This window comes from Ursus maritimus, unplaced genomic scaffold (assembly GCF_017311325.1).
Source record: "Ursus maritimus isolate PB19 unplaced genomic scaffold, ASM1731132v1 scaffold_36, whole genome shotgun sequence".
In the NCBI taxonomy this organism is placed as follows: Eukaryota; Metazoa; Chordata; class Mammalia; order Carnivora; family Ursidae; genus Ursus; species Ursus maritimus.
Window position 1 is genome coordinate 24,787,736 of NW_024426230.1, and position 16,737 is coordinate 24,804,472.

General features: G+C 38.6%; 1 protein-coding gene and 1 non-coding gene across 2 annotated transcripts; both read left to right on the forward strand.

The window, feature by feature from the left end:
• Nucleotides 1-1,681: 1,681 nt before the first annotated feature.
• On the forward strand, nucleotides 1,682-16,169 carry TMX1 (thioredoxin related transmembrane protein 1). The gene is made up of 8 exons (XM_008707617.2): nucleotides 1,682-1,923; nucleotides 4,892-5,007; nucleotides 6,370-6,415; nucleotides 8,891-9,019; nucleotides 11,213-11,258; nucleotides 11,359-11,460; nucleotides 11,576-11,642; nucleotides 14,415-16,169. Exons 1-8 carry the CDS (start codon nucleotides 1,772-1,774, stop codon nucleotides 14,591-14,593), a joined length of 837 nt encoding a protein of 278 aa, XP_008705839.1. The 5' UTR covers nucleotides 1,682-1,771; the 3' UTR covers nucleotides 14,594-16,169.
• Nucleotides 5,112-5,245, forward strand: LOC121100343. The gene has a single exon (XR_005832092.1). It is a non-coding gene; the product is annotated as a small nucleolar RNA SNORA70 (small nucleolar RNA).
• Nucleotides 16,170-16,737: the final 568 nt, after the last annotated feature.

Here is a 16,737-nt window from a genome sequence, read left to right on the forward strand (position 1 = left end):
TTCAGATCATGTAGGACTTCTTAAGTGATTGTAAGGAGTTTAAGAAGTTTGGATTTATTTTAAGTAAAGTGGGGAGCACTTGGAGGGTTTTAAAGAGAAATGGCTTGATCTTATTTTGAGAAGCAAGAGAGGACACAGGGAGATCAGTTAGGAATCTGTTATTATAGTAGAGGCAAGAGATGATAAACTTGGACTAGGGTGTTGGCTGTGGAGATGGAAATTAGTGGTCAGATTCATGGTATGTTTTGGAGGTCGAGGTTTTGGTCCTTGCTGATGGAGTACAGGAGGGAGGATGAAGAGAGAAAGCAACAAGAATTAAAATGTAAATTTTTGTCTTGAGCAACCTGATGGACCTTGGGGCTCTTTACTGAGACAGAAGACTAGGAGAGGGAGAATCAAGAATTGGGTTTTTTTTGGCCACGTTATGTTTAAACTGCCTATTTGATATCCAAGAGATGTCCAGCAAAGAGTTGAATACAAATGTCCAAAGTTCCAAGAAGGGTCATAGCGGGAATGACAGGTATACAGCCAGATTGAGGTTACCTGGAGGAGTATGGATACAAAGAGAAGGAAGGGCCAGTACGGCATCCTGGGGCAAACCGATGTCTAGAAATCACACAGAGGAGGACCAGCCAAGAAGCAGCAGCTAGTGAGGAAGGAGAAAAAACAATCAAGTGAGGCTCAACCGAAGGCAAGACAGTAAAGCAGCTTCAAGGAGGGTGTGGTGACTGTAGAATGCTGCTGGCCAGGGGAGTAAGATGAATACTGAGAAGAAGCCTGGGGATTTGTTAATATGCAGATCACTAGTGTCCTAGAAAGAGCCTTTCAATGGAGGGAGGGGTGAGGAAGTCAGCCAACTGGAGTGAGTTTAAGCGAGAATGTGAGGTGAGGAGATGTAACGGCAACTACTACCTGTCGTTTGACGAATACTTTCTAGAGACAGGGCACATTTTGATTAGCATTTACAAATGCTTGAAAGAAAAAAATCTCAAATATTTGTTATAAGCCTATGTGTTTTGTGCCCATGTTGAATTTCAGATCTCGCATCTCTGTAACTACTACATTTAAAAACAATTTAGGGACAACGTACACCCTGAAGTGCATGAAGGGCACTCGCCTCAACATGCACAGCCTGATGGTTTTTTACCTGTGTACGCTCGTGTAACTAACTGTTGAGACCAAGATAAAGAATGTGAAAAGCCTCCCCTGAAGTTTCCTTGTGCACCTTTCCAGTCTGTAATCCCCCAGAAGTAAACCAATATTCTGATTTACATAAACATTTATTAGCTTTACCCCCAAAATTTTCGAAAGAAACAAATGAAAACTCTAAAGGGCAGTTAACTGGAAACTGCTTTTCTGTAAACTTACCAATTGGCTTGAGTAAGTATGAATAGCAATTATTTGGCGCCAAAATGCTGAAGCAATTTTGAAGCCAGTCATCTCCGAAGCCCCGCCCCACTTCCTACGCCACGCCCCCTGTTTGCTTTTCTCCTTTCCAAAAGTTCTGGGGCTCACCAGCCGGTGGAAAGGGACCGCTTTTCTGTCATGCGCACTAGGCATAGGCGCGCTTCCGTCTTTTCCACAAACCAACTCACTAGGACCCGACCTTGTCATGCGCATTCAGAGATCCCAGGAGCGCGCGCGCGCGCGCGCGCGCGCTGGGCCGCGCGGTCAGGCGCATGAGCAGATAAGCCCGCGAGGGCGGAAGTGAGGAGCGGCTGCGCGGAGGTGGGGGCTGCCGCGCTTGCTGTGGGGTGGGCAGGCTGCAGAAATGACGCCCTGCGGGAGTCCCGTGGTTCCCGTAGCAGTGTTGCTGCTCTTGCTTTGGGGGGCTCCCTGGACCCACGCGCGGCGGAGCGACGTGCGCGTCATCACGGACGAGAATTGGAAAGAGTTGCTGGAAGGAGAGTGGATGATAGAATTGTGAGTGGGGGGCGGTTGTCTCGGGTCCCTTCGGTGGGCCGGAAGGTCCGTGTCCTAGATCCAGGTCTGGACACCCGACTTCACGTCCCTTCACCACCTCCTGCGGGTCCCAGGTTCGCCGGTACTCCACTCCGTGCCGTGGAGCCGGCGCCCCTGACTCCTCGAGATGCCTAAACTCCTCTTCGGATCAGCTTGGTCCCACCCCCTTCTCATTTCTTACCGGGGCGTGTTAAGTTTCTTCTCAAGTGTGCACCCTAGTTTCGTTTCTAGCGCTGTGGTGCTCCTAAGAGACGGCGTTCAACTTGGAATTTTCTCAACTTTTCATGACTGTGGGGGTGGAGGTGATTCGTCTGACTAGTTTCTATGCAGTTACTTATTTTAGAATGATCCTTCACGAACTTCTAGACTTACTTTTCACCAAACTTTACAAAACAGCAAATGAGCAGAACCTCCCTTCTCCTTTTGTCTAATTATCCTTTAAAAGTCCATTTACAGTGTTGGAATTTGAGACTCTTTTATTTTAAATTTTATTTTATGGGTTGGGTATATTTTTATTTTAGCTGCTGAATAAATTCAGGTTGAATTATTGTTAAATTTTCTTTATCCTTTTTTTTTTTCTTTTCTCTTTCTCCGCATCTCAATTTTTCTTTGGATGTGTGTTTTTGCAAAGTACTGAATATCCTGGATTGTTACTCTTACGTCCAAGTGTTATTGCATTAAAAAATAAAATTAATGTATGAGTGCGATTATAAACTCTTAAGACCACCAGGTAGGTCATCATTTACTGGTCAGAGGAAATCATGTATCTGTGGTGATTCTGTTATAATGTCTCTTCTGCATGGGTAGAAAATAACTGCCTGTTTTTGTTTTAGTTGCTAAATTGGTGGTGGTGGTGATGATGGTTGTAGTACTATTGATAATAGTGGTGTTAGCAGTATTAGTAACAAACACCACTGTTGAGTGTTAACTGTACTAAACACTGTTAAGCACTTTATATACATTATCCTATTTAATTCTCTACAGATTCTATAAATGGGTATTATTTCCTGCATTTTACAAGTGAGAGAAATACCTAAAGGCTTTAATTAATCTGGCCCGGTATTGCTATACTGGCTTCCTTTCTGTTTTCAAAGCCTAAATAAGAGTAGGTATGCAATAATTGTTAGAACAGCCCCCTTCTTTAACAGAGTTCAGGTGAGTGTTTTCCTGTATGCTTGGGTTGCCAGTTAATGGATGGAGGTGGATGTCCCTAAAGGAGAGCGCAAAAGGCCAAATCAGTAACTCTTGAGTCATAAAATCAAGGAGTGGAGGAAAAGATAGGGGAAAATGTTTATGTAGTATGCATATAATCTGTAACTTAGTGAAATGAATTTTCGGGCACCCATTGAGCTGCAGTGGAGAGGAAATATAACCAGAGACAACATTTGTTTTTTATTGTCGTGAATAACTTGTTTTAGATTGTGCCAATAAAATATTCACAGTTTCATGAATAGTAAACAATAGTGATTATGAATTTATATGCAAAATACAGCCAAGTAATAAGGAGGGTTTTTTTTAAACACATTTGATCAAACTGTATAAATACAGTGGTCAAAAATTTATTAGGGATTTGAATTAGAACAACTTTGTGAAATTGGAATATACTGTAGTGCTTCTTTTTTTTTGTTCTTTTAGCTTACTGAGTTTGAGGTTAAGACTTTAAAAAGCACCTAAGAAACAAAAGGAGCTTGAAAGAGGGATCTAGTACTAGTCCTAACGATAGTCTGCTCTTATTACAAGTCTGTTATCTGCATTACATCCATCCTGATCAGTTTTGTCACAGAGATATTTTCATTGAAATACAATCTCTTGTTAAGGACTTTCCCTTTTATGTATGGTACTAGTCTTGTTCCACAGGGCCGATTACTTTTAGGAATTTTATTTTCATAAAAAAAAAGTTCAATATAATGAAATGTAGAAACTGTACTCTGGTGTTCAGCAAGTACATGCTTTATTCTTCTTGGCTCTATTAAAAAAAAACTGAAGCACATTAAAAGATGATATACAATAAAGTGAAAAATGAAATCCTAGGAAGAGGTCAGGGCCTTGAAAGATGCGGAATATCAGAGGAGTAATTAAAAAGCTAATAAATTTACCCATACATTTATAAACCTGAGGTCTTAGAAACTGGCTGACCAAGGGCTGGCCAAAGGAATTTTGTTTGGCTTGCCTAGTGTTTGTTTCTGGGTTAAGTTTTGAAGTAACATTTTAACATAAAAATGCAGATTTTCAGCTTCTTTTAAATAAGATAGAGCCTGCTACCTAGCTGTAAATCCCTTCCTGGTGGTCTTGCTGAGTGATGGTTCCCCTCTGAAGTAGGGGCATGCATTTCCTTGTTCACCTCAGCCCTGGGCACTTCCTATTTTTCTCATTTGTGACTCCTGTAGTGCAAATTATTAAAACTGGTGAACTCCAGATTTGGTTTTGAGGTTTCTGGTGGCCACATATTTTTGGAGAAATTCAAAGACTTAATTTATTTATTGAGAGAAAAAGAGAGGGCACATATAGGGGAAGGGGCAGAGGGAGAAGCCTACTTCTCGCTGTTGAGCAGAGATCTTGACTTGGGGCTCCATCTCAGGACCCTGGGATCATGACCTGAGCCAAAGACAGGTGCTTAACCGACTGAGCCACCCAGGCACCCCGAGAAATTCAAAGGTTTTTAAAGAGCTGTTTTGCATGTGAACTTACAAACTTATTTTTGTCTTAAGAGCTTACTCTCAGAATTACTTTTCTGTGATTAGCATTATCAGGTAGTTTTGGTTTCCAGAATGTTAGACCCACAGTTAAAGCTTTTTCATCTTCACAAAATTAATCATTTTGCTATTTTGTTTTTAGTATAAGATATTCTTCATAAATTATACACTTAGAATTTTTATCTCCATACGGTCATATTAGATTGCTTTAACTTTTTTAATATTCTGTTTCTTAGTTATGCTCCGTGGTGTCCTGCTTGTCAGAATCTTCAACCAGAATGGGAAAGTTTTGCTGAATGGGGAGAGGATCTTGAGGTTAATGTTGCAAAAGTAGATGTCACAGAGCAGCCAGGTACTGTACGTTGTGGGTAGTGTTTGCAGATTGGCTCCGTGTGTTCATCCTGTTTGCCACATCATTTGGTCTTAACTGCCTTTCATTACGTTTTGAAAACATAACTGTAGTATGTGAGCTGACTCATCCACCTCTCCGACGAGGGATCCTTGTGCTGTGGCTGCAGAAAGCAGATTCCGTGGTTGTATATGCAGCTCATTCCTTTTATGTGTTGCTCTAAGGGACCTTGGAGACATTGCCCTCTCCCCATTCTTGCCCATTTAACTGCCTCTGATCTTTTTTTCCTTTGTATCCCAGACCCCAGACTAGCGTGTAAAATGCCTTTGAGAAGTCCTAGAATAATGTGGTTTAGATGGACATTGGCCAGGCCATCATTTGCATCCATACCAAGCTTCAGAATAAGGAGCATGTGTTTGAGGTTCTTTATAGAGCCAAGGGCACATTCCCTGACGAGTGATCCCAATCTCTTAATTGGGTTTCAAATTTAATACTTGTAATTTGAGGACATGCTTTTAATACAAAGACCTCATAGTTGTGGGGTCACATATACTCCTGACTTGGCCCCCTGAATAAGTGGCAGGCCTATTCTTAAGGATGCTCCTTTCTTAGACCAGCCTCATCTTACTTGTTCTTGGTCACAGTAAACCTGGAATGTTGACTCTGTTCCCACCCCAGATAGTAATAATAGCTAGTATTTATTGAGTGCTTACCTAGTACGGATATTGCTCCAGGTGTTTTGCATTTATCCTATACAAAACTATAACCCTGTGAGATAGGTAATATCCCCCATTTTACAGATAAGAAAACTGAGGCATAGAGAGAATAATTCTTAGTTATATTATTGCCTAACACATGGTTAATAATGTTGTTTTTGTTATTGCTCATCTTATGAAAGGTTCAAAATATTTTCCATTTTTAACAACACATTAGACTCTGCCTTTGTCTTTTGAATGTCAAATGCAATTTCATATGATTTTAGACCTTTCTAAGACTACTGTTATAGTGTGCTGCCCCATTACTCATAGCTAATAGTCTTATCATACAGTGGTATAATTGATCAAATGTTAATATATATAAATATATTTTCACAGATATCTTCAGTATTCAAGCTTTTACATATTTTTAGTTGAGATAATGTGCAATAGGGTTGATTTTTTTTTAAAGTTGCTTTCACTACATAACTGGGGTTTTTTTCATTGTTTGCTACAAAGCTCAGCTATTTTTAGGTATAATTTCATATGCTTTCCCCGTTAGTATTTAAATAATTCAGAATCGACTTTTAAGTGGTGATTGTTGGCTCATATAAAACCTGCTCTCTGTTCTTTCTTGTATTTATTTCTAATCTTTCTTTATCATTTTTAGGGCTGAGTGGACGATTTATCATAACTGCTCTTCCTACTATTTATCAGTAAGTATTTAAATAGTCTGTAGTTATGGAGAAGGATGCAGCATAGCATAATCAGAATACTAGGCCTCTGGCCTGGATCATGCTTAAGGAACATTATATTCAGTAAGACTCATTTTGCGTTTTGCGTTTTCCTAGGTGTCTTTAGGTAGATGGATGAGATCTGAGACAGCCCCTGGTCTCAGAGCTTTGTAATTATTTTGGAGGGCGGTGGTCACATGAAATAGTGTGATACCATATAGCATAGTAAATGATTATGAGCCCAGAGTTAAAGTGTTAAGTCTGTAGAAAGTTTGGTAAGGGAAAAATCACTGGGCTAGGGTGGTTCCTGGAGAATATGGGGATGTAAACACAACCCTGAATTTTCAGAAGAGTGCAGAAGTAAGTGTTTCATCCTTGGAATAATCTCACGAACAGTCATAAATTGGGTTATGGTATGTTCAAAAATTAGTTAAGAGAGGGCTGTAGCTCAGTCTTTGGACAGTAGCAGGTGAAATGATTGAGTGCTAAGTCAGAATGAGCAAGATTGTTTAGTCTTCAGTATCAGGTCTTTTAGTTTGAATTTATCTTCTAAACCGGGGATAGGAAATCTCAGATCTGTACAGGTACACCTCATTTTATTGTGCTTCCCAGAGACTGCAGTTTTTTACAGATTGAAGGTTTGTGGCAACCTTGTGTCAAGTGAATCCACCATTTCTCCAACAGCATCTGCTCACTTAGTGTCTCTGTGTCACATTTTGGTAATTCTTGCAGTATTTCAAACTTTTTCAATACTTTGTTTCTTATGGTGGCCCATAATAAGTGATTACAACTTGCTGAAAGCTCAGATGTTGGTTTACATTTTTTTGCAATAAAATATTTTTAAATGAAGGTATGTAAATTTTTTTTAGACATAATGCTACTGCATAGTTAACAGACTACAGTATAGTAAATATTTTTATGTACTCGGAAACCAAAGTCTTGTGACTTTCTTTATTGTGATAATTGTTTTACTGGGGTGGTACCATGATATCTCTGAGGTAGGCCTGTACCTGCCCTGTACCTTAAAGTTCATCTAGCTGGTGGGTTGAATGCCAGGAGGTACTTCTCATTTAAAGTTTGGAAGCAACCTGGCAATTTTTTGTGTGTCTGTATCTCGCTTTTCTTTGTTTCTTTCTTTTTTTTTTTTCTTGTTTATGTCTGTTTCTCTCTACCTTTGTTTTTGTTTTTGTTAAAGATTTTTTTTATTTATTTGACAGAGATAGAAACAGCCAGTGAGAGAGGGAACACAAGCAGGGGGAGTGGGAGAGGAAGAAGCAGGCTCATAGCGGAGGAGCCTGATGTGGGGCTCGATCCCAGAATGCCGGGATCACGCCCTGAGCCGAAGGCAGAGAACGCAGACGCTTAAGGACTGAGCCACCCAGGCGCCCCTCCCTCTACCTTTGTATTCATCCCTACTCCCCTTGTGTCTATTTGTAGGCATATTCTCTGTCACCATAAGTAGCACTGTCCCTTTTCACTCAATCTTTTTCTCCACATGTCCCTTAACTGGTTCTGATTGTGTCTCTCATTTTCCTTCTCACTGCTTAACACCCCTGAACTTATATGGAATTTCCTGTCCTTTTTTTAACTCACTTGTTTATCATGCCCAGTCTTTGGCCCGTTGAACTCCTGCCTATTCTTGAAAAACAGCACAAATGCCATTGCCTTTATAAAAACGTTGTTTTTTTTTTGAGTGGGGGCTTTCTTGTGGTCTTTGGCTCTGGATGGCTAAAGGATCCTCTAACCCTACTATAGGTAGTAGGAAGCTCTTGAAAGTGTTTGTACTTAAGCAGTAAAAATAGAAGTATTATATGGGATTAGACTGGCAGTATTATTGAGGGTAGTTTGAAAATAGTGAAGAAATGGGAGCAGACAGAGCATTTTTGAACCTATGAGAACTCCATACATTGGGAATGGGAGGTAGGGAGGGGGCGGTCAGGAAGAATGCAAAGTAGATTGTAAATAGAATCACTGAAATAGGAGGAAAGGAAATCTGACCAGATACCTCTAGCAGTTCAAAGTAGCATGGTTAAGATGATGTGATTAGGACTGAAAATACCAGAAAAATGCCTTAAATTTTTAACCTATATAGCTTAAAAATAGCTAATAATTAATAAGTACCAGACACTATATTAATGACTTTTCATGTAGTTATTCTTTTGATATGTGCATTACACGTTTATTGAGTTATAATTGACGTATAACTCTGGTGTTTCATTGTTATATTATTTGTAAAGGTAATAACAGTCTTAAGGCTTATGATTGTTTATAACCCCATTGTTTAAACAAATTTGGATCTAAGATGTTGAGTAGGCAATTAGTATAATTTGTTACTTGTGCATTACTAATGATTTTGAATGTAAGGATTGACTGTAAAATGAGGTTTAAGAAATAGCAAAACAAATACAAAATTTATTTATTTGGTTCTGCTTAATGTGTGATTCTGACCCTCTTCAGTTGTAAAGGTGGTGAATTTAGGCGCTATCAGGGCCCAAGGACTAAGAAGGACTTCATAAACTTCATAAGTGAGAAAGAGTGGAAGAGTATTGAACCTGTTTCATCATGGTTTGGTCCAGGTTCTGTTCTGTAAGTATGAGGATTTTTCTTTTACTTATTTCAGAATTAATTGGACCAATTAATTTTGTGGAAATAAAGCATTTATACTGGATTTTAATTCTTGGGCCCTTAAGGTACATTCATATTTACTGTGATATTTTTAGGTTGACTTTTCTTCTAAGTCAGATACGTTGATTCTTGTTAAGCTAGAAGGAGGCATTCACTAGAATTGGGAGCCTTTTCAGGAATATTTTAGCTCTGTAGATCATGGTCATTTCTATCATCAAAAACTAATCCATCTTCATGAGCAATACAAGGGTAAAGTTATCATTTGAGCTTAATATTTGAATGAGAAGCCTCAGACATATACCTCCTCTGGCTACCTTTAGATTTCACTTCTTAATGTGATTGAATTACTCTACCCATCTGATAGTGTTTTGGTTGACTCGTATGGTTGAACAAGTGACCTTACTGGCATGAGTAACCCCTGGGCTTTATAAATAGCTAGATATATGGAGTAGTAAGGGTTGGAGATAGCTAGCATATTTCCTGCTAGCTCCTGGGGTGTAAGGCCTCACAGGTCATTTGAGAGCCATCTGGAAATACTGAGTTTTGCTGAGGTCCCCATGGACTCATCCTGGTGTGGCTAAGCTTTCTCTTCCTGTCTCCTCACCACACTTGCTCTTAGAGAATGTAGGGTTGTTACACCAATGGTATAAGAGCTAAAAATACTATGGATTCTGGGAGTGGAGGAAAGATCAGCCGTAAGCGGTATTTTGAAATAGAATTTTGTCTTTAGCACCTTTCCCTTAACCTCTCTTCCTGTGAAAATCTCTGAATTGAATTGTCCTGTATCTGTCAGGATTCCGCCTGCTGGACCAACACGCCAACCCAGATAACGCACTTAATATTCCTGATAGAACCTAATTAGTGCTGACTATAGTGAGGCTACGCAGTGCTTTATGTTTCAGTTCTTGTTCCTATTCCCATTTTGCAATTTAAACAACAGAAGTAACATGATTGAACCACCTTTCTATGTTGAACTGAAAATACGACTGATTTTTATTAAGTTGAAGTCGCATAAATAACTTCTCCCCTCTCCAGCAGAAGAAGGAGTTGCTTGTAAGTCTTTGTTGAGTCCTCAGGGGTCCAGCAGTCCATGCCTTTTGTATTGGCGGTCTGAATAAGAGGTACTTCCAGTGTTAGTACATTCACCCACCCGATGATGGGCAATGAATTAGGTCATCCTGAGTTCGTGAACTTTGGCTTAGGTGTGAATTAGTTTGTGTGTTGGTGGCAACGCTTGCGCTAGAGGGAAACAGTCGGGAACCCACAAACCCTTTTTAGTTCTGGAGCATGCCTTTTTTCTAAATGCCTGTCTAAACTATTGGGTTTATGTGAAAATAATAATTATTTTTATTTATATTATTACTTAGTATTTATTTTCTGTGTAATTTGTTTGTATATCATTAAAGTATATCAAACTAATGCTATTGTAAGTTTTATTTAATTTTAATTCAAAAGGGTAATTCTTAGGTGGGAAGGATCAGTTCAACAAGTGCTCTCAGTTCTTCCTTCAGGCTCCCCTCTCTGCTCATTCTTTGGAGAATTTTAAGGGTCAATAAGAGTTGCCATTTGCTTACAGTACACTTGACTTTAACTGGTTCTATAGAGCTTATAAGCTGTTATTCAGAGTATATTAGAGAAATCATCAGGTGAAAGGTAAAAGGTTAATATCAAAGCAGTAGGGAAAAGGAAAAAAGTTATCAAGTGTTTTATTTATGAGGACATCACATAGTGACAGCAATTCAAAAACTTAATTTTCATTAACAAGACTTCTTTTTTTTTTTTGTAAAGATTTTATTTATTTATTCGACAGAGATAGAGACAGCCAGTGAGAGAGGGAACACAAGCAGGGGGAGTGGGAGAGGAAGAAGCTGGCTCATAGTGGAGGAGCCTGATGTGGGGCTCGATCCCATAACGCCGGGATCATGCCCTGAGCCGAAGGCAGACGCTTAACCGCTGTGCCACCCAGGTGCCCCCATTAACAAGACTTCTTAATACGGGCTTGAAATCAGTGATGTATCACTAATCTTGATTACTACCAGCAATAAAATCTGTCACATTGGGGAAATTGTAGACTGAAAACTAGAAGACAGAGCGCATTTTACTTCAGAATTGTGTGTCTTACTCAGTTTTTCAGTCCTCTCTCCTTTCTTTCAGGATGAGTAGTATGTCTGCCCTCTTTCAGCTATCTATGTGGATCCGGGTATGGGCTAAAGTTTTATTTCTATTTTAAACATTTTGACACTACCCGTTTATTTTAAACAATGAGGTTTTTAGTTTATTTTTTTTTCTTTTGATTTTAGACTTGCCATAACTATTTTATTGAAGACCTTGGATTACCAGTTTGGGGATCCTATACAGTTTTTGCTTTAGCAACTCTGCTTTCAGGACTATTACTAGGACTCGTAAGTATTTCATTTTTCAGAGTACTAGGGGAAAAAAACTTTTACATCTGATAATTTAATATAGTTACACTAGTTCTTTCATATACATTCAGATTTCTTGTGTTTATTTTTGCAGTGTATGATATTTGTGGCAGATTGCCTTTTTCCTTCAAAAAGGCGCAGACCACAGCCATACCCTTCCAGTGAGTATATTTTTTAGTGTTTATTTTTTATTCACTGTAATTCTGTTCATTTCTGCGAATGCAATCACACATGTAATAGGTTCCCCTTCCAGCTTAGCTTTCTAAATGTGGAGTAGTAGGTTATATTGGAAGGGGTAGGGGGATATTTATTTCATTTAAGAATGACAACCTGGTGGATTTGGAACATAGTTACTTTCTTGGTTTTTGTAGTGTGGAGAATTTTAACACTGCATATAACTTGTAGGTATTTAATGACATTGATCTGATGTCATTTTATGTGAACCATCATATTCCTGGATCCATTTGAGTTTACTTAAATCAGAAGTTGAATATGTTCTGCTCTTGAAGTCAGTCATTATTACAGTGACCACATTTGAAGAATTTTCTTTGTATGCTAGCCAAGTCTAAGTTTTTATGGTAGGATATTGGGAAAAGTAATTCCCATAGCTGATTAGGAGTGGCATTGACACTGTACTGCAAGACGCGTTTATATAATTAAGTATTCACTGGTGTCTGTCTTAGTATAATTGCCTCTCAAACATGCATTTAATGTTGAAAGTTGCAGTGCTATGGAAGCCCTCCAGTTTGCTGTTTATAAAGAACTTTCACTTTATGCCATCCCATTCATCCCACTTCCGTAACACTCTAGATGTCATAAGTGATACTCTTCCATTTTGTGGTCGAGGAAAGAAAGGCTCAGAGAGATGAACTATTTTTCCAGGGTCACACAGAAGTGACAGAGTGGAGAATAGAGCCTAAATTAGACTGTTGGCATGACATTTTCATTGTGCTGCCTTTCATGACTTAGGATTTATTGAGGTCAGCACTCGTGAAATGAACTCAGTGGAGATTGCTGATAACTGACAGGTTATCTTCTCATTTCTTAGATCGTTACATCAATACTGAAAAGGACATATACAGGGGAAGGAATCATTTTATCCAACAAGAGCCACTGACCTGTAGGGAAAGAAATGATTCCTTAAAAGACAATTTAAAATTTGCTGAATGTACGCTTAATATTTATATCATTTGAAAAACATTAACAACAAATTTGTCTCTTAAGTAATCCGTGGCACGACTGATAGATAGTAACCCATACTTGAATGGGATACCACCCCTTTTATAGCAGGCCACGTGATCTGAGTTGTTTTCCAGGATGTATTTAGCTTAGATTTTGAGTTGCTAGGGAAAGACCCAACTCAGTCCAGCTTTAAGCGAAATAGAAGTTTATTGCTTCAAGGTAGCGAGGAAGTCTGAGAGCAGAGATGGCTGGATCCTAGGGCTCAAATGTTAAGGTGTTGTGTTTCCGAACTGCTTAGTTTTCCGTGCTGTAGCTTGGAAAGCCATTTTTGGCTCCTTCCAGTCCTTAGCGTTAAAGTGATAAGAAAGCTGTAGCTCACAATCCAGAGTAAGAAGAAAATACACTTTTCCCCTGCACCCACCTATCTTTTAGAAAAACTCTGGTGCACTCCGCTGGTGTAGAGAGCTCACTTGTTTGGTATCGTCACTGTAAACTGCCGTTTCTCAACCTGGCCACTTCTCACATTTGGGCTGGTTAATTCTTAATTGTGACAGACTGTCTTTTGTACATTGTTGGATGTTTGGCAGCTTCCCACTGCTTGGCAGTAACACCGCTCCTCTTAGTTGTGACAACCAAAAATATCTCCAGACATTGCTGACTGTTCTTTTGGCTGGGGTGGTGGAGTGAGCAGCAGAATCCCCCTGGGAGAACCACTGCTGTGAACTCTAGTGCTCACCACAGCTACATGGGATGTGGTACAGGGAACCCAACAGAAAGAGGGATGCCAGACCAAACGACAGATTGTCTACCATGTGGTAGTTGCTTCCGGTGTTTTCTTCTGCCTTGCACCCTTGCGTCTCCCTACTCTCTTCTGGATTGCCTAAGGTTAGGGGCAGTCTAGGATCACTGAACAGGCTGAAGCTCATTGGCCCAATTCTGTGTTCTGTATCTCTCAGTAACGTGGTGTGTTCCAAGTTTAAGTTATCTATCAGTAGGCCTTGTTAAAAAAATGGAAAGGGTGTGTGTGTGTGGACAGAGTTAAAAATTCACTGAGCTGTACACTTAAGATTTGTACATTTTATTATTTGTAATTATGTCTTAATAAAGTTATATATGTAAGGAAGAACATTTGTGAAACTCCTTGGAAACAACCTGGGTAGGAATATAACCTTCAGTTGTAAATGTCTGATTCCTGTTCACCTGGGAACTGAAACAAGGGTAGTGTTGGAGTTTGTTTCAGTTGTACTTGTTCACTGGAAGATTTAATAGCAAATTAAGATGGTTCTGTTGAATGCAGTGTATTTTCTTACAGCATCTTCATTCACAGCATTAATTTTGGTTTATTTCAGTTCAGTTATAAACAGGCAGGTAATTATAATAAATTTGGTAAGTAAAATGGATCTTTCAAACCAATTTTCACTTTTATGTCGTCACTCTTAAAGATAACTTTTTCCTTTTGGAAATCTGACCTTGTGATTGATAAATAAGTGGCAAAGCAGTTTATGGGTGTATGAATTGTGTCTTGATTTTACTCCAGTGCAAATGTATTACAGCAACAAAAAAACCCCATTTTTGGTCTTGATCTTTTTTTTTTTTTTTTAATGCTCACCATGAATGTTGTCTGTTGCCAAACGATATTATTACAGTATTACTGACTATATTCCTTATGCTGTACTTTTCATCTCAGTGACTCGTTTATTTTATAACTGGAAGTTCGTACCTCTTAATTCCCTCTGGTTTTTATCTTTAAGAAAAATTATTACCAGAATCTTCTCAACCTTTGCAAAAAGTGGAGGAGGAACAAGAGGCTGATGAAGAAGATGTGTCAGAAGAGGAAGCAGGAAGTAAAGAAGGAACAAAGAAAGACTTTGCACAGAATGCCATAAGACAACGTCCTGTGGGTCCTTCATTGGCCACAGATAGATCCTAGTTAATTTTTATTAATATCATAATATTATTTTGGCAAAAAGAGAAGATTGATCATTTCTTTTGGTTTGAAGTGAGCTGTGACATGCTTGTACCTTGCAGGGTTCAGTCGAGATTGTCATCAGATTGAACAGACTACCTTCAGAAAATAAAAGTAGCACTACGTAAAAACGTTTGAAATAGGATATAAGAATGGCAGTACGATGGTTTAAACAATTCTTTAACTTTTGAAAAATCTGGTGCCAAGCAATAAGATTTGAGCGTGTTTAGTAATCTGTTTCAAGTTTTCTTAGTTGAAAGATTACATTTCCCAAATATTGCATTATTGAGGTATTTAAGGAGATTACTTTGGAGAAAAAGATTTCTCATTTGATATAATTTTTCTCAGTTTCACTGTGTGAAAAAAAGAACATATTTCCCATAAATGGGAACTTTCTGCCCATTGTCTCAAGAAATGTGTATTTCAGTGACAACTCTGGTCATTTTAGAGATATAGTCCAAAATTTCTTCATATTTTTAGATTATGCAACTAATAAGAACCACCTTGCTTAATTACAGTTTTCTACATGTGATAATACAGGATATGCTACTGATGTAGGAAGTTTTTATGTAAGTCTTGATTCCAGTAAAGGTCAGTTACCTTTTTTGTTCCCCTCTGTTCTCTGTATGATTTGTACTTAACCATGGGTTACATTTTTTATTTTCCAAATTGGATAATTTTCTGGAAGTGTTTTTCATTCTTTAATAAATAGTCCCTTTTTGTTGTTTCAAACCGAAGTTTACTGAGGGATCCTTAAAATTGAAGAGCTGTCTACTGATCACTTAAATTTTGGACGTTCATTTCAGATTTTGTATCATTCTGTGGAACTCTGCTCGAACTTCTTTTTTTCTTTTGGATATGAAGGTGAACATTCCTGATTTTCATTTGATGTTGCGGAAAAGCCTTGATGTTTTAAATTCTGAAAGTTCATAGAAACTTAATTTGATATAAAATAAAGCTAGTATTCTACTCAGGAAAAAGTATCTTATAGTGTATGTTTCCAGTGTATATTCATCCTCACACAGGAAATTCTTAATTAATTTTACAAAGTCTGTATATGCTTGATGTTTAAAAATCATAGCATTCTTACATTTTGAACACACACAATCCATATTCTGCTGTACTTTTTATTGTGTAGTATTTCACAGGTGGGCATCAGCAGGATGGGACATTTGAGATGTTTTTACTCCTCAGCGAGTTAGAGCACAGAGTTTTTCACCTTACAGCAAAAGTGGGGAAGGGTGCTGGGTGGCAGTAAGAACTGTATTATCTATAAGAAGGGGATAAACCGTAACTCAGAGTGAATCATTTGTCCTTTATGTAATAGACAATTTCTGTAATGTCCCCTTTGTCTAGACTCTGCTGCTGTGTGACTCCAGTAGACTTCTACAGTATCATAATGTACAACAGTTTTCTTGAAAGGCCTTGCCTTTAGAATACTAAATATTCTACCATTGAAGAGTTTTGGATGTATAATAATTTTGTGATGCTTTAGGAAAATAGTCTAAGCACAAAATAAACTTTTCTAAGCACGTCACTAAAGCTGGATACAAGTGTGATTTCTGGTTGCATATTTAGAAAAGCTTAATTACTTTGTATTTAACGATGTTCAGATGAATCATTGTGTCACTGTGTGTGTTCTTGGTCTGTACAGTCAAAAGGCTAGAGTCCTACACCTCTTTTTCTGTTACTTGAGATGATAGAGGACAATAGTACTCATTAATCAGGCATGCTGTTTTCTAGTGTTCTAGTATACACGACATAGATTTTAAGTTTCTAAGTGATCTAGAAAATACTATATATGTAGAAAATTAAAAGTAGCCCGAATGGGTAGAGCCATGATATTTCAGAAAACAGTTGATCTTGTATTTCACCAGGACTCCCGCATCTCTCCAGTGACTCTTCAGTCACTCCAGACATCTGAATAATCAATTTCTTTCACACCAGTGGTGCACAGAAACTATGCAGGATGATTTTACCTTTAACAGACCCCTTTGTTTCCATTATTGGGCTAAGGGTACTGCATATGGCAGCTTAGGAGAGATTAAGGTGCAATATCAGCATCCTGGAGAACTCTGCGCCCCGCTGCTCCCACTCGCATTAATTAC

Coding starts and splice junctions, on each gene's coding strand:
- TMX1 (XM_008707617.2), top strand. CDS start 1,772: ATGACGCCCTGCGGGAGTCCCGTGGTTCCCGTAGCAGTGTTGCTGCTC. Junction 9,020..11,212: donor TTTGGTCCAGGTTCTGTTCT/GTAAGTATGAGG, acceptor CCTTTCTTTCAG/GATGAGTAGTATGTCTGCCC. Junction 11,461..11,575: donor CAGGACTATTACTAGGACTC/GTAAGTATTTCA, acceptor TTATTTTTGCAG/TGTATGATATTTGTGGCAGA.